The sequence below is a fragment of the Athene noctua genome, chromosome 3 (genome assembly GCF_965140245.1).
Source record: "Athene noctua chromosome 3, bAthNoc1.hap1.1, whole genome shotgun sequence".
NCBI classification, from domain to species: Eukaryota; Metazoa; Chordata; class Aves; order Strigiformes; family Strigidae; genus Athene; species Athene noctua.
This window is the reverse complement of record NC_134039.1, coordinates 17,050,324-17,072,495: the sequence shown is the minus strand read 5'-3', so window position 1 is coordinate 17,072,495 and position 22,172 is coordinate 17,050,324. Positions and strand designations below refer to the sequence as shown.

Sequence of the window (22,172 nt, the reverse complement as noted above, 5' to 3'; positions counted from 1 at the left end):
TAAAGTGATATGTGGAGTATGGTGAACACTGAAGGAAGGGTTTTGGTGAAAAATCAAAACACACAGTTCTTTTTGGAAGACTATGTTGCAATGGAGAGGTAAAAGAGGTACTGAGTCCCAACTTGCGGGTACTTGATGTTGGAAATAATACATTCCATATGAGGTATCTATAGATAACACAGAATATGCAGCAGAGTATCTATACATAATGCATGCTGGGGGTTGGTTGTGGAGGACTTGTTATTAATTATTTGAGACCTTAACTGAGAAGCAGCGAGAGGGACAGTCTAGGCCAGAGGTTGTGGAGCTGTCAACAGAAATGCGTGCTGACTGGCATTAGGCCGGTTACCTGAGATTACACTCGAGCGCGGCAGGGCAGGCGGCCTCGCAGGGTCCCAAGCGCAGGCCTTCCCGTGAGGCGCCTGCGGCCTGCTCGCGGCCCCGCCCCGAGCGCCGCGGGTGCTGACGGCTCGTTTCCTACACAAGTGAGAACACAGAAGGCAAGAGGCCGCGGGAGACGCTCTGCGCCAGCTGCTGGGAGACACGCTCCGAGGGCATGAGCGGCGTTTCCCCGGCGGCGCGGCCTCCCCGCCCCACGGGGCCTGAGGGAACGGCGGGCCGGGCCGCACTCCCCCTCCCCGACCCAGCGGCGGCCGCGGGGCGGGGCCTGCGGGGGGCGGGGCCCGAGGGAGGGGCGGGGCTCCCGGGCCGCCTCCTGACGTCCGGCTCAGACAATGAGCGAAACGGCCCTCAGCACCGGAAGTGAATGGCTCGAGTTTCGTCGCGCATTCCTCCGCGGCGGAAGCGCACGGGACCCCGCCCAGTGGCCCCCGCCGGCCCCCTCCTCCTCTAGCCGCGTCGTGGGGTGTCCTGAGGGGCGGCGGGCGGAGCGGTTTCCCTCTCGGATCTGTCGGAGGAGTGTCTCCGGGAGCGGTGGGCGCGGGAGGCGGCCGGCTCCTCGGCGCTGGGCCCCGCCTCGCCAGAAGAGTAGCGGGGGACTACTTTTTGGATCGGAAGGCAACAGCGCCTTCTGTTTCCGGGGGAGGGCTCAAGGCGAGACGCGTAACTTCCGGCGAGCTGGAACGCGAACGAGAGGGGCTCGGCGAGGGGGGAGGCAGCCCGGGGGGACGGGACGACAACACTCTGCAGGAGCTGCCCCCGCCGCTCCGCACGGCCGCTCCGCTGCCCCTCTCACCCCCTAGCCCCTGGCGGCCGCCCTGCCCGGCAGCCGCTGCTGCAAGATGCGCCTCGGCCACCGGCCCAGTCCCGCTGGCTGCCCCTGAGGCCCCCGCCGCCATCCCCCGCCGCACCTCTCTGTCCTGCCCCGCCGCGGCCCTCTGTGCGCTCCCCCCGTCGGCGGCGTCTTCCCCCTGCGGCCATGTCGGGGGGCGGTGGGTCGCGCTACGCGGCCGAATTTGTGCCCCCTCCCGAATGCCCCGTATTTGAGCCCAGCTGGGAGGAGTTTAGCGACCCCCTCGGCTTCATCGGCCGCATCCGCGGCCTGGCCGAGAAAACCGGCATCTGCAAGATCCGGCCCCCCAAGGTACCGCCCGTCTGGGGCCTGGGGTGGGGGCAGGGCGGGGGACCGGGCTGGGCCCAGCGTGGTCGGGAGGGGCTCGGCAGGGTGTGCCGGGAGGTCTGAGCGGGCCCGGAGTCTCGGTGGCAGAGCGGTGAATGTGGGAACCCAGGGAGCCCTTTCCCCCACACCCGCTGCTCGCCTGGGGTTTCGTGTGTCGCCTTCCATAGGCCTCGGTGTCTGTGCCAGAAACTCTAAGGAACCTGTGTAGTCTTTGATCTCAGAGCTGGGGTTTGTAGAAGTTGCTTTGGAGCAGGTGAGAAGCTAGTCGTGCATGGCAGTGTCTGGGACTTCACGCTCTTTTTACTTTTAAAAAAACCCCAGCAGCCTATTTGTGAAAACTGAAGGCGTTGTAGATGAAATCAGGCATTTGCTCCGGGGGGGGGGGGGGCGCGAGGGAGGAGGAAGGGTATTTTTAATACATCGTTGTTTACAAACGTAATCTTTATAAACTGTTAATATAAGTGCGGCCAACCTCTTTGTGCAGGGAAATTATGTTTATACTTAGAAGTTTAGAAGGTAGAAGCTTAATCTCTCTGATGACTTGATCGTTATTTTACGATGACTTCCCCTGTGACCTGGTAAACTGTTTATATGAAAGCATCAGGCAATTTGGCAAAAGGTGGTTAGATCACTTCATAATTAAAGTACAAATAAACTTTAAATATAGCTGTAAAATTAGAAGATTGAAAAGACTGAGAGAGAGGATGAAAAAAACTGAAAAGAGTGTGTAATTGAGAACAAGTTGGATACGGGGGGGTGCTGATTAGATTTCACGATCCTTCCTCTCCTTCTGACCTGCCTGGGTTGCTGGAATATGTTTAGTTGGTTTAATGGCATGGTGAAAACTTGACCTCCAAGGGGCTGCCCTTTCTAAAATAAGCAGAATGGCTTAGGTTGAGAGGCCGCAAGAAACTGATCCAGATCTTGTTCATTGAGAATAACTAGAACTTTCCTGGCCATTAACGCATTTGTATTTCTCCATGATTGCTTAGCTGTTTGCGTTGCAGGGTTTTGCAGGATGCATGCGTCAAGTTGATTTGCAACCTGCAATAAGGACTAAATCAGACACTTTATACTAACCTTACTGATTTATAATTCTTTTTCATTATTAGAAGCTGTAAATATTTTACCATTGTGCTAGAGGCCTTTACATGCTGCAGCAGTGCAAATGATAAATATTTAGTGTGGCTTGTCCACCTGGAATGGGGTGTCCTTACTCTGTTGTATTTACTGCCAGGTAGACAATCTACTATAACTTAAGTTATAAGTACTAAAAAGCTGAATTATACTTGTTTTGATGTTGTAACAGTTTTGAGGGAAGGGGCTGGGAGGCACTTGTGGTTGAACCAACTGCTGACTGTGTTTGTTGATAAGTGTTGTTTAAGGCTGCTTTTCTGTTAAAGAATTGGACTTCCAACTGGTGGTCTTATCTTTATTGAAATGACTGTAGACAAACGTGAAAAAAGTTAAATGCGTAATAATTTGCTTTATTTAGTCTTTGTCACTGTTGATGGTGAAAATTTTGCAATGTGCAGGATATATGGAACTTTTTTTAAAGTAAATAAATAACCAACGAGCTGCAGGGTATCTCTCATATTTAAACTCAGTATGAGGTAATGTGCACGGAAATGTTTTGAACTGCATTTTCTTTCATATTTTTAATTCTGTGAGGATATCTTTCTTTGAACTGAAATACTGTGGGAAGAACATTATTTTTACTGCATGAGAATGTAATAAAATGGGAAAAATAATGTCACCAGTTGTACTGAGAAACTCATTTACTATTGGGAGCTTGTTTACTCAGACATTGTTAGGGCCTTTTTTGCATTTTTTTGAGAAATTTACTGAAGCAATAAAATGTCTTTCTGTGTCTCTGTTTAGGACTGGCAGCCTCCATTTGCATGTGAAGTACAAAGTTTTCGTTTCACTCCACGAATTCAGCGCCTGAATGAACTGGAGGTGAGCTTTTCCACTGTTGATACAGTTCTGTGTTTTCACTGAAAACAGTAGGTCTCCTTGCTTGAGATTTGCATTTTGGCAGGTTTCTGGATGGAGGAGACTTTAGAAACCCATAGACTACATCAGTGTTTATACTTGGCAGTGGCAGAGTTCATATAAAATAACTTTCCACGGCTTTGAGAAAAGTCTGGTTTTTATTTTATTACCCAAAATAACCACAAGAGTTTTTCACATTCAACTGGAAACATCTAAAATGAATGCCAAGTACCATGTTGTGTAGTAAGAGCAGCCAGTGTCTAGCCTTTGGAGCTCCACAGGCAATGAATTTTTTTTTCTTAAAATATTTACTGCTTTTCTGAAGCCCCTCATTACCTTATACTGTCTTGATAATGCATTTTAAGCCTTAAAATGAACTGGGTTTTTTTTATAGGCTTATTATAGTAGGTTAATTTTATGATTTAAAAATGTATGGGAGCTTTCTTGAAAGCAGTATGAGTCCCATTCAGTCCTGTTTTTTTCCTTTTTTTCTACAACATTTCTCAAAGCTTTGCCCTGTTTAAATACCAAACCATCATGTATCATTTGGCTTGTAAATGGGTGGCCTTATGGAAAATAATATTTGAGTACTCCAAAAGTACTCAAGGGAGGAAGCCCTTCTGCCTGGTTAAGGTATATATAAAAACTGTTTGTAACTCTCCCCCTCCTTTCAATGTATATTTTAATAATTGCTCTTGTGTTTCTCCCTGGAATGCCGATTTTTTTCATAAGTATGCATTTTGGTTGCAAACCAAGAAATTGTTAGGTAGGAGTTTGGTTTATAGTCTCTTGAAGGCAGAGAGAAAAGTATATACAATTTTCTGTTTGTAAAGATATTTCTTTTTATCAGTATTTTCCTTTCTAGGGTTTTTTTACATGAGTAAGAAATACCTCACTTGCCAAGTTGCACTTTGAAAATGTAAACACTATAAAAACTTGTCATGTTTTTTCTCAGGACTGTAAGGTATTGTCATGCTTGTTTTGGGACATATGCATTTGTCTTTATTTCAGGCAATGACAAGAGTGAAGCTGGACTTCTTGGATCAGTTAGCAAAATTTTGGGAACTCCAAGGATCCAACTTAAAAATCCCCGTGGTGGAGAGAAAAATACTGGATCTCTATGCTCTGAGTAAGGTGAGTAAGCAATTGTAGGCCTAGGTCAGACAGGGACCTCGTTTTTTATTCAAGTTCAAGAAGCCAGGCAACAGGGAGTGCTTGTTTTATAGCGTTAATCTCATTAATACAGAGATTAAATGAGAGTGTGGAAAAAAAGTACAGTGAAAGAGAACTTTTAAATTGAATGGTTATGTCAGACTGTCAAGCATAGTTAAATCAGTTGTCCTTGGTTGGGCTCTATAGAGGGTGTATTTGTTGCCTTTCATACAGCTTCTAGTTCTTGTTTTTTACATATGGTAGAGCTGAAGGAGTTTGAGGTGGTTTTTGAGAAGGCAGCAGTGTAATTGCATGCAGTTCAGCTTCTGACCTAGCAATTCTGCAATGAATTGTTATAATTGCTCCCTCCTCTTTCCCATTGTGAAGAGTTTCCACATCATGTTCTACACACGACATAAACATCCATCTTTGAGAATTTATAACATCAACTTCTGGAATAATTATTTTAATTAAATTCCAGAACAGACTAGTCTTAAGGCTGGCTAGAAACTTATATCACTATAGTTGTGTTTGATGTTGTTTTTGTTTTGGGTTTTTTTTTTCAAAGTTTGCACATAAAATATCTGTTGGAATTTGCTTTTGCATTGGTAAAATATATTTACTATTATACACTTACCTGCTAAGGATGGATTGTTAGTATAAATAGGTGGATTTTTTTCTTGCAAGGTAGGGTAGTTCTAGTGCTTCTAGGTTAGAGCATCAATTTCCATTCTTCATCAAGATTTCTTTCTCTTAGGTAAGTAAAAATGTAAAGATGTAAATAGATTTTATTTTAATCATAGTCTTTTGGACAGTCTGGAATTGCCAATAAAATGCACAGAAAAGCTGATAAAATATCTTTCAGTATTTTTTTTCTTTTCATGTCTATGGTGGTTTGCTGGGATATGCAGAATATTATAGTGGTACTGGGAAATTTCTGGGTCACTGTTAAGAGCTGGAACAGATTTGCAGGTCTAAGTTTATTCAGTTACTTGGTGGCTTCTTTAGCCATTGTTCATGTAGAAATAGTTTTCATGGGCATTTTGAAAATAAGTTGAAATTAGGAATAGTTTCATTTAAAATGGCTTTTCAGTTACTTTGCTGTGAATATGAGGAAAAATAATACTGTTGTCTAAGTGTAGCTAGTTCTGATTATAGGAGGAAACAGAATTAAGTTATTTGTTACAATTAGACTTTTGAATTTACCTCAATCTCAAAAATTCATAAATTTAACTCCAGTAACAAAATGTTTTTGCATTGAGGTTTCTAATAGTCTGTGAAACATTACACATAAAATTCAGTCCTCATGTGTAAAGAAATGTAATGCAATTAGTCTTACCATAATATAAATGAAATTTTAACCCATTTGGGTTTTAAGCTACTTGGCAGTGAAACTGTAAAGGGAATGGAGACAATGGAAATATGGCCAGTGTTTCTGAGAAAGCAACTCATATACTGTTATGATCATTGCTTGGAGTCAAATAGTCTGTCATTTTTCATTCTATGTACATATTAGTTACATGTAAGCAGTGATAGTTCCATATGTGAATTACTAGACTCAAACTAATTGAAATCAGGTGTAAACCAGGACCAAGTTAATTGGAAGGTAAATGCAGTTTCTCCTCTTTTTACAGTAGTCTCTCTTCTGTTTGGGGTTTTGTGAGAGTTTCTATAACTGAGGGTGTGAGCTCCAATGCTCCCTTCTGCCTGGGGTCTGTTAGAATGGGCTTTGCTTCTGGCCAGACTTGTGTTTTGCATCAAAGTACAAGTCTGGTGAGAGTTAACTTTTCAGTTTGTTCAGATGGTGGGGTTTGTATTCTTTCCAACATGTCATAAATCTTAACTGTTGAACTCCTCCTGTCTAGGACAGCATGCAATTTACATTTACTAGGAAAATTGTCATGTTAAATGCATTAAGTAATGAGGATAAGAAGGCGCTTAGTTATTAAAGTACTGGTCCTTCAGGAAACAAAAACTAAGTTCAGGATTCTGTTACTTTTTGATAGAACCTCTTAATGTTGGTTTTACTGATTCTTGGTTTGTGCAAGGTGGTGAGACCAGCTTAAAACCCTTAACATTTTGTTTATGTGTTGCAGATTGTTGCCAGCAAAGGAGGCTTTGAAGTAGTCACTAAAGAGAAGAAATGGTCTAAAGTGGCAAGTCGACTTGGCTACCTTCCAGGAAAAGGCACAGGGTCATTACTCAAGTCTCATTATGAACGGATCTTATATCCCTATGAGCTCTTCCAGTCTGGGGTCAGCCTTATGGTGAGATGCTTCTCTTTCATGATACGAAAAGGGGATCCAAACTACTTATAGAATGCTAGTTGTTATTGCATACAAAACTAGGACATAGGGCCTACAGTTTTAGAAGCTTTTATCTATTTAAACAAACCTAGAACCACCCTCATACTTGCTTGTGACAGGATAGTGCTCTAAGTTGTAACATGACCTTGTGTAGTTATTTTCTGATAGCCTTTTTTTAGTAGGACTGAAGCCAACCCTATTGGGAAGGAAGATGGGGTGAAAGATGATAGGAATATTTGGAAAGATATCTTTCTCTCTCTTGATAAGATGGCAGTTGAGATTCAGTTTTCTTATTTTTAAGGATGTGTGGATTAATTTGGCCTCTTTGTCTAAATGATATGTGTAATACTGTTTGATTTCACTCATCCTGTTTCTTAGCAAACAAAATGATTCACAGACCATGGAATGATTAGCACTGCTTGATTAATCAACCAGGTGGTCTGTGCTCTGATCCTCTAGGGCATCCAAAAGTCAAACTTGGACCTTAAGGAAAAAGTGGAGGCTGAGGACCTCAGCTCAGATGCCCAGGCTTCCCCAAAGCAGGCTTCAAGAATGAATGTTGTGCTGAAGAGAACCAGGCGTGTTAAATCCCAGGTACCCCTGTTAATTTGCTCTTTCAGACAGAGAACACTTAGTCATTCCACCAGCACAGCAGCCTTGGCAGTGCCACAGCCTTTGTCTGGCTGTAGGAGCCTGCTCAAAAGAACCACCAGGAAGCAGGGCGCATTTAAATAAAATCCAGAGAAGGATGTCTCTCTGAGGCTTGGTTTGCTTATGGTAGATGCACTGTTTATATGAAAATTTATAAAAGCTGCTTTTTGTTTATTGACAAGTGACCTAGGTACCATGGTTGTGAATGTATCTGTGAAAACTAAACAGGTAAAAAGCCATTTGTGAAATGTTGAAACTTTTGGCTAGTGCAAAGTTTTAAAAGTTGTTTAAAACTCTTATGAAATACACTCTTTAGTTACACGAACATAAATATGTGTAGATAAGTCTTTGTTAATTGTGGAAATTGCACTTGGAAGTAATTATCTGAAGCAGGACAGACTTGTTTTTCTGAAGAAATGAAACCTGTATGCGGGGAGATGCTCAGTGACGGCTGGAACTATATGGGGTTTCCACAGTTTTTCTACTAAAAAGCAGTTTATTTTCTCCTGGATTAGTGGTGGTGTAGGGATTTCCGGTATTCTACTAGGTGATATGAAGTCCTGGGAGTACCCCCCAGTAAATCTCAGTTAAAATGGTGGTGATTCAGCTTGAAATGCTGTATCATTAGAAGTAATCTTGGAGGCTTGTCCTCAGGGCTCCATTGCTTTTATTGCACTATTTAAAGCAGGCCTTCACCTTTTTGACAAAGATATCTATTGCAGGCAGCATCCTAAGGCTCTTCACAGCAGGTCTGGTGACTCACTGCTGGGTGAAAGCTGGTTTTGTATGCAACAAACTTACTACTAGCTTAATGCCATTTTAGACTTATTTTAAGCACCACAGAGATTTTTCAGATGCTCTTAAACTGTTTTTTTCAAATGCATCTTTCTTGTCACGGATATATTTCAGTATCCTTTATAAACTTTCATCTTTTTTTCTGATGTCATGATTGATTTAGACTAAATTGTCTTTTTTTAGTCTGTTTTCTCAGTTTACTGAAGCTGACTTGATGATATTTATTGTAGCCATATAACAATGCATCACACAAACAGTCCCGGTCTGTGATCTTAACCAGATCTCTTGAATTATGTATTGTTAATGAGCTATCCAGAAAAAACAAGGAAACTGCAGGAACTGAAGCAGTCATTCATTATGTGAAATTCTGCTTTGGATTTGTACAAATCTTGTGGGTTAATGCCAGTATGACCTTTTTCACATATGTGGTATAAGATTATCACTATGTTATTAAGATCCTATGGGATCTTCTGCTGATTTCAGTAGAGTAATGGTACTTCTCATTTCTCCTTGCTGGAAAAAATGATTCTGTGGTGATCCTGGCACAGTATAGCTGCTTCATTTCATTTAAAGGGGCTGCATCTCAGAAATGAGAGGTGATTTTACTTGGATCACCTGCAAAAAGGAAATACATACATATATATATATATATATATATACATATTTAAATACCTTTTTATTAGGCCTGTAGTCAAGCTGTCTTTTAAGCATTATAGTTATTAAAATGGCTGAAATTAGTTCTTTAATGCAGAAAAAACTCAACCTACTCACATAGCCAGGAAAAGTATTTTTTAGCTGTGTTGGAATCTATGTACAACTCTCAAGTCAACTCTGGAACTGTATTTAGAAACAGAGATTTGTCCTCAGTAGCTCCAAATGGTAGAAGTATAAATATCTGGGAAATACTGAGAAACTGTTCCAGATTTCAGAGCACCTCCTTATTGTAGACAGGACTCTGTGCTTACCTGGAATTGTACCAGAGTTTGTCTAGGTAGTCTTAAGAGAACAGGTAATATGCAAGTAATGTAAAAATCTGCTAAGTAAATGTCATTCTTCTCTAGCTGAGACATCTGAATGATTTGTATGTAGTGTGCCAAATAGTCCAATGCCTGGGTAGTGAGCATGGAAAACTACACTGACTTCTGCGTATTGGTAGACGACTTCTAAGTGCTAAAAGTACTTTCCAAAAATGCATCATCTTGCAGAAAACTTACCTAAGAATGGGTGATGAATAAGAAAGTGTAAAGATAGTAATCCGAAACTACTGAAATAAACAAAGATCAGCAGCAGTAGAAGGGGGTGGCAGCCTTTCAAAAAGCAAATTTTTGAATTTTTAGAGTAAATGAAAAGTGAAAGAAAACAGGAAACGAGAGTAATTTTTTGTGAAAGATGGGTTGGGAATCTTTGGATACTACAATCAAATGTCAGTTGTATACATTGTCTTTGAATTGGAAGAGGATAATTTGGTGATGAGGGATTCTGCTCGAAAATAGACTTAATGCTTCATTCTTTGGCTGAAGAAACCTATCACAAATAAAAATGGGAGAAGGGCAACTGAATTACTAAGGGCTTGTAAAGAAAAGGACAGCAAAAAGTAGAATGAATTCAGATTAGGAAAAGAGAATATCCTTAAGGAAAGGCTAAATTTAGGAGAGTACTTCTTAGAAGAGAGTAGTACACCTTCATAGATGATTTGTTAGGGTGTGCTAACTGGCAAGGGATTTCTCTAATGAGGTTACATCATGATGATTGGTAGAGAAATGCAGTACTGGAAAAAAATATAATGAAGTGCTGTCGTTTCAAAGGATATTAACGTCCAGATAATTTTCTGAAAAATTAAAACTAATTCTAAGTAATATATCTGCTTTCAGGTTTCTTTTACAAATTCTGTTGATTGCAGAATCCTGGAATTAATAAAATAACCTTCTATTTTTTAATTTGAAAGATTTCCTTCCATGGGAATAATTGTGTGAAAGAAAATAACTCTGAGATGCTGACAAACGCCCCAAACACATAAATATTGCGATTCTTGGTTGTAACTATTCTCGTCTTATGCATTGAGTGTGGAACGTTGATGATGTGAATGTTTCAAAATGGATGAGGGTAGGACAATGGTAAAAAAACAGTGTGTGAATCCAGTGTAACTGGATGTTATTAGGATTTGCCCATGTACAAGAAAAGCCTTTGGATTGTACTTGAAGTTGAGAAGGTAAAAGAAACAAAAATATGTCTACAGCCTTCAGGAAAAATGAGGTGAGAAGAGAATTGCAATTTAATCAAGTTCGTTTTGCTTATATGGAAAAAATATAATGCATAAGTGTGGTGGAGTTTTGTTAGCAATGAGAAAATGACAAGAAATGCAAGATTTCTGCTTCCATGTATTCACGGTTTTGAGTTTGATGTTTTTATACAATCTTAAAGAACACGGAAAGATTGAGGCTTCTGAATGCTTTCGGTATTCTCACCTTAAACTACCAATATTCTGGCAGTGTTCATAAGGTTATATAGGAAGCTGATTTTTAAAAAAACTTCCATTTCAATATGCAACCTGTTCTTGAAGCTTTATAGCTTTTTCCACCTGGGCGTGAATGGATTGCATCCCCTTAGGTTTAGTGGAATCCAAGTAAATCTGGGTAATGGAGTTAGGCAATGCATTTTTAAACAAAGCTGTAAAACTGAAGAGACATTGCTGCATGTTAATGATTTAATTTTAGTAAATATGATAATAAAATTACTTTTCTGGTATCATTGAGAAAATTTTCTTCGGTCACAACAGAAGGAGAGAGAAATGTAAGGATTGTTCATAGATGTTGCTGAAATTATGGAAAATTGTACTGTGCTGAGAAATGTAATGTGGGTTAATGCTATCAGTTTCTATTAGTTGAGAGAATGGATGAGCTCTTAATGAATTTCAAATGGGAAATGGGGGACTATGAAGTCTCCAAGTGGTAGGCTTTCTTGAACAGCAAAAAAGTCAGTGTTTCCTTATGGCTGTTAGCCAAAAAGTGGGGAATTTATGAGAAAAATTTGCCAGTTAGAGTGCAATTTCAGAGTGGACTTACAAAGTTGGTAACACATATCTACGGTGAAAATATTTTAATTAGCAACATAGAATTCATAAATGTTCAAAATTAAAATATGAAGAATAATAATTTTGGAAAGATACCAGTTAGCATACTGCATACACATTTCAGTAGGTGCAGGGACTCTAAATATCGCTAACAATTTCTTAGAGTAATAATGCTTAGGAAACGATATCTCTTTTAATGTGTTCCAGAACCAAGAAAAATAACTGATTTAGGCTGAATAAATGAGAATTATTTTATTAACTTTATTGCAAATGCGTTTGAACTTATTTTAAACACTGTTTTTGAAAGAGGTGTTTTGTTTATTGATTAAAAACGGTGAAAGCCTGTCACCCCAAGAGAGCTTGTTTCATGCATGATGTATGAGGCCATAACAGTGGAAAATGACAGATGAAGTATCACCAGGAAGTTACTTGAAGAATAACCTCTTTAGAATTAGATAATCACCTTCAAAATTGATAGATTGCTAAGATCTTCTAAGATCAGTGAATTTCAGGAGGAAGGTTGTAAATGGTGAGACTTTAGTGGCCTGTACTAGATTAGAAAGGGTTTTCAAAGTGTAAGGAGGCAACTGTAAAGACAAATACCGAGGTGATTGTGTTGCAGATAAAAACAGAATATGGAGGTTCTCTTTGTTAAGTTAGTGGCAATTATGTGGGAAAATGATGGGTCAGTATGTGTTGGTAATGGCAAACAGGAAGAAGTTCCGTTGAACTGAACACTTCTTGAAACAACACTGGCAGGGGCATGGAATTGTCACCTAATGGGTCTTATCTCTGCTTTTGAGGTTGCAAGGGCAGCATGAGTAGCTGTGATCTCAGAGTTGTACTCATTTCACAGAATCACAGAATCATTCAGGTTGGAAAAGACCCTTGGGATCATCGAGTCCAACCATCAGCCCTACTCTACAGAGTTCTCCCCTACACCATATCCCCCAACATCTCATCCAAATGACCCTTAAACACATCCAGGGATGGTGACTCCACGACCTCCCTGGGCAGCTTATTCCACTGTCTGACCACTCTTTCTGTGAAAATTTTTTTCCTAATGTCCAGTCTGAGCCTCCCCTTTTGCAGTTTAAAGCCATTCCCTCTTGTTCTGTCACTAATTCCCTGCGAGAAGAGACCAGCACCAACCTCTCTACAATGTCCTTTCAGGTAGTTGTAGAGAGTGATGAGGTCCCCCCTCAGCCTTCTCTTCCTCAAACTGAACAGTCCCAGCTCCTTCATTCACTCCTCATAGGATCTGTTCTCCAGGCCCTTCACCAGCTTTGTTGCCCTCCTCTGCACTCGCCTCAGCACCTCCATATCTCTCTCATATTGAGGTGCCCAGAACTGGACACAATACTCAAGGTGTGGCCTCACCAGTGCAGAGTACGGGGGGACTATCACCTCCCTATTTCTGCTGGTCACACTATTTCTGACACAAGCCAGGATGTCGTTGACTTTCTTGGCCACCTGGGCACACCGCTGGCTCATGTTCAGCTGCTTGTCAATTAGAACCTCCAGATCCTTCTCTTCCAGACAGCTCTCCAGCCACAGCTCCCCAAGCCTGTAGCCATACATAGGGTTGTTGTGGCCCAAGTGCAGGACCTGGCACTTGGCCTTGTTGAAGCTCATCCCGTTAACATTGGCCCACTGATCCAATCTATCCAAGTCTCTCTGTAGAGCCTCCCTATCTTCATGTAGATTGACACTCCCACTTAACTTGGTGTCATCTGCAAACTTACTGATCACAAATAAACTGCATTTCATCACAAATAAGCCCAGGAGCAGCCAAGCTTAAGGAAGTAGATTGGAACTCTTACTAGTGTCATGTCTAGGTGTCTACTCAAGGAAGTAGGTTAAAAAATCCTGTTGAAACAGTGTATGTATTAACATCCAAGCACTTGGACTGAATCATGGTAATTTTGGAAAAATACTGCTGTGGTGTTCTTATTTTGCTGAATGTCAAAACTGGTTGTCTTATTTGCTGTACAGGTGACTTTCTATGGCTTATCTGTAATACTAAATGGGAAATAATTTGTAAAGTTTGGACAAAAATGCTGTCTTATTCTGCTTGCATTTATTCATTGGCTTTAGGAACAGAAAATTGGGTCTTTTCATACCTCTGTTTTCTTTCTTTTGATGAGCAGATGTTGTGGGAGAATGGAATATAAACAAATTACAAAGAGACCTGGAGGGGAAATATTGATGGCTTGTGCTGATCTGGTCTTGTTTTTACTTTTAGGCAGAGGCAGGAGAAATGAGTAGAAATACTGAACTAAAGAAGCTGCAGATCTTTGGAGCTGGACCCAAGATGATGGGACTGGCATTGGGAGCAAAGGATAAAGAGGGTAATTAAATCTTGGGCTAATCACTTAGAAAAGTAATGCAGCTGTTAAATCTTTCTCAATGTTTCTAGATACAACATAAAGAAGTAAGCAAATCATTATAACTGGAAAAAGAAAGCTAAGTATTCTAGTGTTTCATTCATGAGAAAGATTTACAGGGTGGTTCATGTAACTTGGCATTGTTTCAGCTCTTTATGTGTTATATAGTAACAACAACAATTAAGCAGCTGTTGCATGAACAGAGGACTGGAAGGGAAAACAGGATTGGACAATACTGAAACAGATCCTACCAGTTAAGTGTGCAAATTCTGAGTGTAATTCACTCTCTTTTGTAAGGCAATTAGGATCACCTGTGAGGATAAGCAAAATATGTTTTCCCAGTCCCTGTTGATTTTAGATTGGCCAGGTATAACAAGGCATTTTTGCTTTCTTTGGACTGTCAGATAATTTCAGATACAAAAGACAGGCTATTAGACTGGGTATCTGTTGTTTTTGCAAGTTAAGTCTATCTTGATGTGATAGGAATAACACTTTATTTTACTTCAAGATGAGGTGACACGAAGACGCAAGGGAACCAGATCAGAAGCATTTGGAATGCAGATGAGGCAGCGCAAAGGAACTCTTTCTGTCAACTTTGTAAGTTTGATTCTTTTGCTGTGATTTCTGATAAATTCATTGATTTATTAAGATTTTTTTAAAAAACACCACCATCACCCCCCAATAGATGAATGGATGAACACTGCAGCAGATGATACTGTTACAGGGAGAATGAAGTTATTTTGAAAAATAATCTATGCTCTAGGTTTGTTTTAATCTTTTGGTCAGGAAGGATATTGCAACCTGAAAGTATCAGGCTGTTTGGAAATTAATTGCCGATTTCAACCTGTATGTTTGAAGTGGCATATCTCAGCTCAGAATAAAAGTTATTAATTGAAATAAAACCATTAGAATCAACCCATTTTTGCCAAGGAGAAACAAGCATATTTATTCTGGTTGCATGAAATTCTGGACTTCTGGAGGTGATGAAGTCATTGAAGGCAATTTCGGCCTCCCCTTGGTTTCTGAAGTGTCTCCCGCACAGGAAGCTGTCGAGATGCTTGAAGAAGTGATAGTGAGGGGGCGAGAGGTCTGGTGAGTACGGTGGATGAGGCACAGTTTCGTAGCCCAGCTCGTTCAACTGTTGCAGCATCAAAAGTGCAACGTGTGGCCGCGCATTATCGTGGAGAAGGATTGGACCCTTTCTGTTGACCAGTGCTGGGCGCAGCCGTTGAAGTTTCTGGCGCATTTCATTGATTTGCTGGACGTACTTCGCCATTGTGATCATTTCACCCGGATTCAGGAAGCTGTGATGGATTAAACCAGCAACAGACCACCAGACAGTCAGCACAACCTTGTTTTGGTGCAGATTTGGCTCTGGGAAGTGCTGCAGAGCTTCATCACAGTCCAGCCACTGAGCCGATCGTCGCCGGTTATCGTAGAGCATCCATTTCTCATCGCACGTCACAATTCGGTCGAGAAACGGGTCGTTCTGGTTGCGAAAAAGAAGTGCTGACGACACTTCAGAACGGCGATTTCTGTGATTTCTCATTCATTTCGTGTGGCACCCATTTGTCGAGCTTCTTTGACTTTCCAGTCTTCTTCAGATGCTCAGAAACAGTTGATGTGCTTACCCCGAGTTCTTTGGCAAGTTCTCGAAGAGTTGTGCATGTATCTGCTTCCACCAGAGCCTTCAATTCATCGTCGTCAATAGTAGAAGGATGTCCGCGACCTTCTTGATCTTCAAGGTCAAAATCGCCACATCGAAATTTTTGGAACCAAAGTTGCACTGTCTGTTCATTAACACTTCCCTGGCCATATACCTCATTGATGTTTTGAGCAGCTTGCACTGCATTATGTCCAAGTTTAAACTCGTAGATATGTTGAAATTGCTATTTTGACATCTGAACTTCAAACCTCCAAAATTTCTCAAAAACACAGTTTATATTATAATTTAATTATACAGCATGAAAGTTCACAACATGAGCTTTTCAAAAATATATAACAGTACACCATTTGAGAAGGTGCTATTCCTGAAACAGAGACAATGAAAATCACATTACAAAACAGAAATTAATTTCTGAACAGCCTAATACTTGCTGGTCATGGGTTTGAGGCCTTGCTTTGCCACACGCTTCTTGCATGCCTGCAGTAGCTCACTTTCTATTTGAACTCCCCTTGTAGAACAATTATACTACTACTTCTCTTCCTTAAAAGATATTTTGAGGTACTCCAGTACTTCAGGAGTTTGTTTTTTAGCAATTCCAGCTTTCAAGTCTTTTCTGTTTTGAGACTGAACTAGTCATTACGCACGTTCATGTAAGAGAAACCCGAGAGGGGAAAAATGAAATGTTTAGTGCTCTGATGTTTGACCTTGGAAAAGCAGTGTATTGTTCTTAATATCTTTCATAGTACATGACTTTTCAGTTTTAAAGTGTCATAATGTAGCATGTGTACACAACCATGAATGAAGATGCATGCTTTCAATGTCTTAAGAATTAGACTCTTCATAATTCAGCTGTTGTTTTTTCCTTAGCCTGAGAACACTTACAAGAGCTTATTTTAAATTTCAACCGTAGAAGGCCAAGGCAACTGAAATCCCTAGTAACATATTTTTACATGTGGAAATGCCTCCTGGGGAAAAAAAATGTGGGAGAAGTTGGATATTTGAAAACCAGATCACTGTGCTATTGCATCGAATTAGAATTTGTGTGTAAATTTTTTTAATTGTATCTAGGTTTGAATTTATGACTTGAATTTTTTCAAATTGTACTACTACTACAGAGTATGAGGTGTTCCTAGGCTGTATAAGTATTGTGACTGTTTAGTTTAAGTATGCTTTAATTTAAAAATATTTTGTCTAGTCTCTGTTTCTTTATAGAAAATTGTTTTTGTTTACTCTTTCCATTTACTCCTATTTATAAGATAAAATAAAAATACTGTAGCAGGAGAACTGCTGTTTTGGAGCTGTATTGCTGTAACTAATCTTGTGGAATTCTGTGACTTGGTACCATTTGGTTTCACACTTTTTTTTTCTACTGGGATGAGAGATCTTCAAGGAAAGCAGTCTTTGAAGTGCACAGGTGATACATTAGCCTTATATAACTTCTGTCTGAAAACTACTGTGCTGCAGTTTTGTTTATACATCCACTTCATTTATCTTTTTGTGAAATACTGTGAAATTTATTTTGTCTATATGAAATGCCAACTGTGAAATAATACACATTTTTTTGTCCCCTCCCCCCTCATAAATACAGTTAAATATTATCATATTCTTACTGCGTTTTGTTCCATGGCTAGGAGGCTTATTTGTGGTTTTTGTGTAATCACAGATCTGCTTGTGAATATGTATTTCAGTGGAGTCTTGGTATTTGAGAAATCATCACTTAGGCTGACATAAAAAAGATTGCATATGTTAATATGAATTTGGAAAGAAGAAGATACTGTCAGTGATGGGTAACTAATGGTTATCACAGAATAGCCTTCTGTTGCCATTTTAATGCATTTATAGTTTTGGGAAGAGAACCTGGAAATGTCTGCTGTGGCACCCTCCCTCTGTTCTATATACTTGCAACAAAAGCAGCTAGTTTGGTGTTTTAGACAGGCATGATATTCCATGAGGGTGAGTGTGTGGACTTTTTTAAAAAGGGGAGAATGATATGTCTCAATAGAACTGCATTTTTTAAAAAAATCTTTCTTAAGAAACCTGAGCAATCTTCTTAAGTATATTATTGCATAGCTAGGAAATTGCATGCTTTAACTAGCTGGTGTAACCACGATGGGGCTGACATCAACACAACTGTGTGAACCCAGTCAGATGAAAAGCACATGTCTTTGACATCTTGATGAAAGTAAGACCCGCAAAAAACAACGCCACCACTTCTGGTGTTATTTTGAGCTGCGTGAAGGAAACGGGCATAACCTGAGTTGACTGACAGGAGTTGTAGCAGAATTTGAAGCAAGTGTTATTCAGGAAGTTCATGTTGTTGTTAAAAATGTACATGTAAGATCATTTTTTAGTATAGTAATACACAATTTCTTGATTTAAATTATGTTACAGATCTTCAGTACTGTATTAAATGTTTATATTAAATTACAAGTCCTTTAAACAATACAGGAAGCAACAGCAAAGAAAATTTGAAACCTGTTGATACGGTTTTCTCTTTGTCTCTGAGAATAGCTACCAGTGAGTGATATTCTTGTTGAGAGATTATCTTGGACAGACACCTGCAAAAATTGCTGTTGTATTGGGATTAATACTTCTCTTACCGTTTGGGGGGTTTATCCTTTATTTTGGAGATGATGGGAAAGAAGTTGGTACCTTTACATGCTGTTGCTTTTCCTTCCCCTTGGATTTTTAGGTTGAAATCTGTAGTTCTGTGGTGTTTATCTCTTCTATTGTAAAGATAATTACTGTACTGTTGCAAGTGATGGCATGTATAGTTTTGGAGATACTCAGCCATGTGCTCTTTGTAGGGGTTTATTTTGAATTGTTTTCCATGATAAAGGCCCAAAGAGAGGGAGAGCATGACATTCTAAAAGCTGTAACCTACTCCTGTGCCTTCAAATAATTGAGATGCTACTTTGAGTTATATAGGAAACAATTGTCCAACTGAACCGGGTAGTTATTTTGTGGACCCAAAATCCCCCTGCCTGCCATGTACTAGTGCTTTGGGAAGCTGAAGCATAATTGTTATCAGTGCTTCTCAAAAAACAGAGGAGACTGCATTGATATATTGGACTTTAGGATTACATCCTTTGTTTCTTAGTTTAAGGGCAGCAGGTTCTGGATGAGAACTTTTTTGTAACTAATTTTTTTTTTCTTGTCTTTTTTCTTCACAGGTTGATCTGTATGTTTGCTTATTCTGTGGCAGAGGAAATAATGAGGACAAACTGCTACTGTGTGATGGATGTGATGACAGCTATCACACTTTTTGCTTAATTCCTCCTTTACCTGATGTCCCCAAGGGTGACTGGAGGTGTCCAAAGTGTGTTGCTGAGGTACAGTTCAAGGACTCATCAAGCTTTGAATGTATACTTGTGTTCCTGGAAAGATGAGAATAGCGGAGTTCAGCACAGAGCTGTTCCATCTAGGTAGAAGTGTAGTTTTGTTTGGAATATTGTCAAGATGAGCTGTGAATCTCCAGCTGTTCTTGGTTGATGAGCTGTAAGGAGAGAGAAATGTTTCTTGTAGAGCTTGGGCATAACCTCTGTTTATTTTACAGCCATGTGACAGCTAAAACTTTGGCCTTTGTGCTAAGGGATGAAACTCAGTTTCATAAACTGGTAGTGGGAAATTAGGGTGACAAATATGGATGTGATGAGTGTTTCAGCATAATGATGAGATGTTTTGTAAACCGTGAAGTAACTGAAGTACATAATTTGGATGTAACAGAGAGCTTTGACTATTGGGAAGTCATTATGGCATTATTTAGAATAGCTTGTAGCAGAAAGTGAAAGCAATACTTCAAAAATTTGTAGCTATTTTAGATTTCATTTAGACTAAAAAAGGAACTGTTGAGGCTCCAAAACTGGAAGCTAGTTGAATTTCATTGTTCAAAAAGATGAGCTACTGAGTTTGAAGAGGTGACTGAGCAACCGCCTAAAGACAGCAAATCTAATTTGATTGGATTGGTATTTGTCTTAATAAAACAAATGTTGGGAGCCCAGGAAATTGGTAGATGTAGGATTCAGAGGAAAAAGCTTACTGTTTTTAAATCTGTAATTTTGTGACTGGCTTTAACTTTTTAGACTGTTTTTTCCAAAAGGGGCAGTCATACACACATGTGTATGCCTCTTTTGCCCCACATCCCTCACAGCCTTCTCAGCTGTGAGCTTCTGCTGTTTTCTTTATGGTAGTGTATGAATAGTACAGCCACATAATGAAGTGCATCAGCTTGCTGATCTGTAACCCTTCACCAAGAGGGATTAGGTTGTCAGATGAACTCTTGTGAGAGGTGGAAATTTGTAGATATAGGGAAGGGAAAAGATGCAACTAACCCTTTAGGCTGCTGCTCACAGAATGGATTAAGATGCTTGTTTATTGTTCCCTTAAGAGAGAGCAGTTAAGGAGTATTAGCAAATTACAGCAATCCAGTATGGATGTAACTTATAGAATATAGTAGTAAATATAGCGACTGCAGTGGTTTAAGAATGTGGAAACACAAGAAATTTCAGTACTACTGCTAGCAAAAATGGATACATTTGTTCCCAAGGAAAAAGTATGCATATGGAGACATAATCAGGAAAGTTAAGGTGCCAAATAAATTACTAGCAAGTGATAAAGAAAGTACTTGAAAAATTCTGGAAATACATTGAAAGTAAGAGGAAGAAGGGAAAAAACAGTTATATTATGTAATGGAGAGTAAACAACAGCAGAAGGAAGTTTGAAATGCTCAATAGTGCTTTTTGCCTCAGTTTTTACTTTAAATGTTAATTGTGCACAGATGCTTAATGTAATGTTAACAGCAGGATGGTGGAACAGAAGCTAGAAAGGATAAGGGAAGGGCTCTATATATATTCAGGTCAACATTGTTTGACTGTTTACAGATATTGTGGATTCTCTGTTGCAGGCTCCGTTTAAGAACTAGTTTGATAAATGTTGGGTATAGGGTGGTTCCTTTTGAAGAAAAAGAAACTACTGATCTCTTGAATTCCTTTCCAATCCTGTTTCTCTGTGATTCAACAGCTGACTATAGGATAGTTCTGTGTCATGCTTGTGTTCAGATATGTCTTGTATATATAAACATAGTGTCAGATACAAAGGGGCTGAAAAGGACACTGTAGAAATGGGTGGGGAGAGTAGCTGAAATGTGCACTAATATTTTTAAAGCTTTTGGGATGAATGGGGATAGAACAGTGGAAGACTTGGAGATTTTCTGTTAGACCATATCTGGTGGTAGCTGTGCTGGGATAGTTTTAATATCCTTCTTCCTCTTTCCTACTGTATACTTCACAGTGCCAAATCCATTGATGATTTGCAGACTTGATAGAACTTGCAGGGTTTGTTCCTGTGCAGTTATTCTACAGGTGCTTGAATCCAGTGTGTCTTATGGCTGTCAAAGTGTCTTGCGCACTGTCTTACTCTGGCAGCAGTAGGTAATGAAACTTTGTTTTACATAGGAAGATAGAAGTGCATAGCATTGGAGTTTACCAATGTTAGATTAGCTTCTGTACAATTAATTCTGTTCAGTTTCCATCGTGGTAGGACTTCCTCAGTGGAGCAAAGTGCTCAAAACTTATAGCTTACATGTTTGGTAAGGACTCAGATGGACACTAGGTTTTTTTGCTAAAAATGTAACTGTGTCATAATCTGCTGCAGGGAACAATATTTTTATATTCTGTCTCCTAGGAATGCAACAAACCCCGTGAGGCCTTTGGATTTGAACAAGCTGTCAGGGAATATACTCTCCAGAGCTTTGGTGAAATGGCTGATAACTTCAAGTCTGATTATTTCAACATGCCAGTCCATGTGAGTTTCAACTTCTGTTGTGATTCCTTGTAGGGGAAAAAGAAGAGTTTTCAGCTGATCCTGGGTTTTTGCTGAGGTGTCTTAGCTTTGTTTAAAGAGGCACCAAAAGCTTCAAACATGTAAACAAATTATTTAGCTTTCTGGCATCTAGTCTCATTTCAGCTTCATTTCACCCTTTTCCTGTGCTGGATCGATAGCTTTGTCACTTGTTAGGGTACACCTTATTGGTGATACTCTAAGTTTTTGCCCTTTTTGATTAATTGAACCAAGTATCTCATTCCTGTTTGGCAAAAGGGTCTTTCTCATGCCATTCCTATGGCTTTTGTCTTGGCTTAGTTTGTTCAGAGGATAAATCATTGTTTTCCTTCCTGTTACAGTCTTTTCTTGTAGACAAGTCAATAGACTGAGTCTGTCTGATAATCACAGGTTTTTTTGTTCTGCATCGCAGCAGCATTTTTGAAACTAGCATTTCTGCTTTGGCACACTTCCATAATTCTACTGTCCTGTAGACTGCATGCAGCACCAATCTCCTTCTCCTCTCAGGGTTCTTTGGTAATTTATGGGCATTCTTGCTAAAGCTTCTACCTTTTAAGCACTCCAGTTCATAATACAACTGGAGACACTGAACAAAGCGAGAAACAAAGCTTATTTTACAAATAAGCTTCATAAGTAAGTGCATATAAGTAGGAGTTGTAATGAGCTATATGAAGCTCATTACAGCTCCTTCTCATTACATATGAAGCTCATTACAACTCATTCTATGCTCTTG

The 22,172-nt window shown here is 39.9% G+C and overlaps 1 protein-coding gene across 2 annotated transcripts in view; it reads left to right on the top strand.

Annotated features, from left to right (window-relative positions):
• Positions 1-1,083: 1,083 nt before the first annotated feature.
• Positions 1,084-22,172, top strand: part of KDM5A (lysine demethylase 5A) — a 57,427-nt gene continuing 36,338 nt past the window's right edge. The window contains exons 1-9 of one of the 2 annotated variants that reach the window (XM_074902118.1): positions 1,084-1,543; positions 3,461-3,538; positions 4,586-4,708; positions 6,823-6,993; positions 7,492-7,626; positions 13,794-13,899; positions 14,444-14,532; positions 18,775-18,933; positions 21,284-21,403. In XM_074902118.1, the coding sequence (XP_074758219.1) occupies positions 1,379-1,543; positions 3,461-3,538; positions 4,586-4,708; positions 6,823-6,993; positions 7,492-7,626; positions 13,794-13,899; positions 14,444-14,532; positions 18,775-18,933; positions 21,284-21,403 (1,146 nt within the window). In that variant the 5' untranslated portion in view covers positions 1,084-1,378. The remainder of the gene's footprint in view (positions 1,544-3,460; positions 3,539-4,585; positions 4,709-6,822; positions 6,994-7,491; positions 7,627-13,793; positions 13,900-14,443; positions 14,533-18,774; positions 18,934-21,283; positions 21,404-22,172) is intronic. The other variant, XM_074902117.1, reaches the window with a different exon arrangement.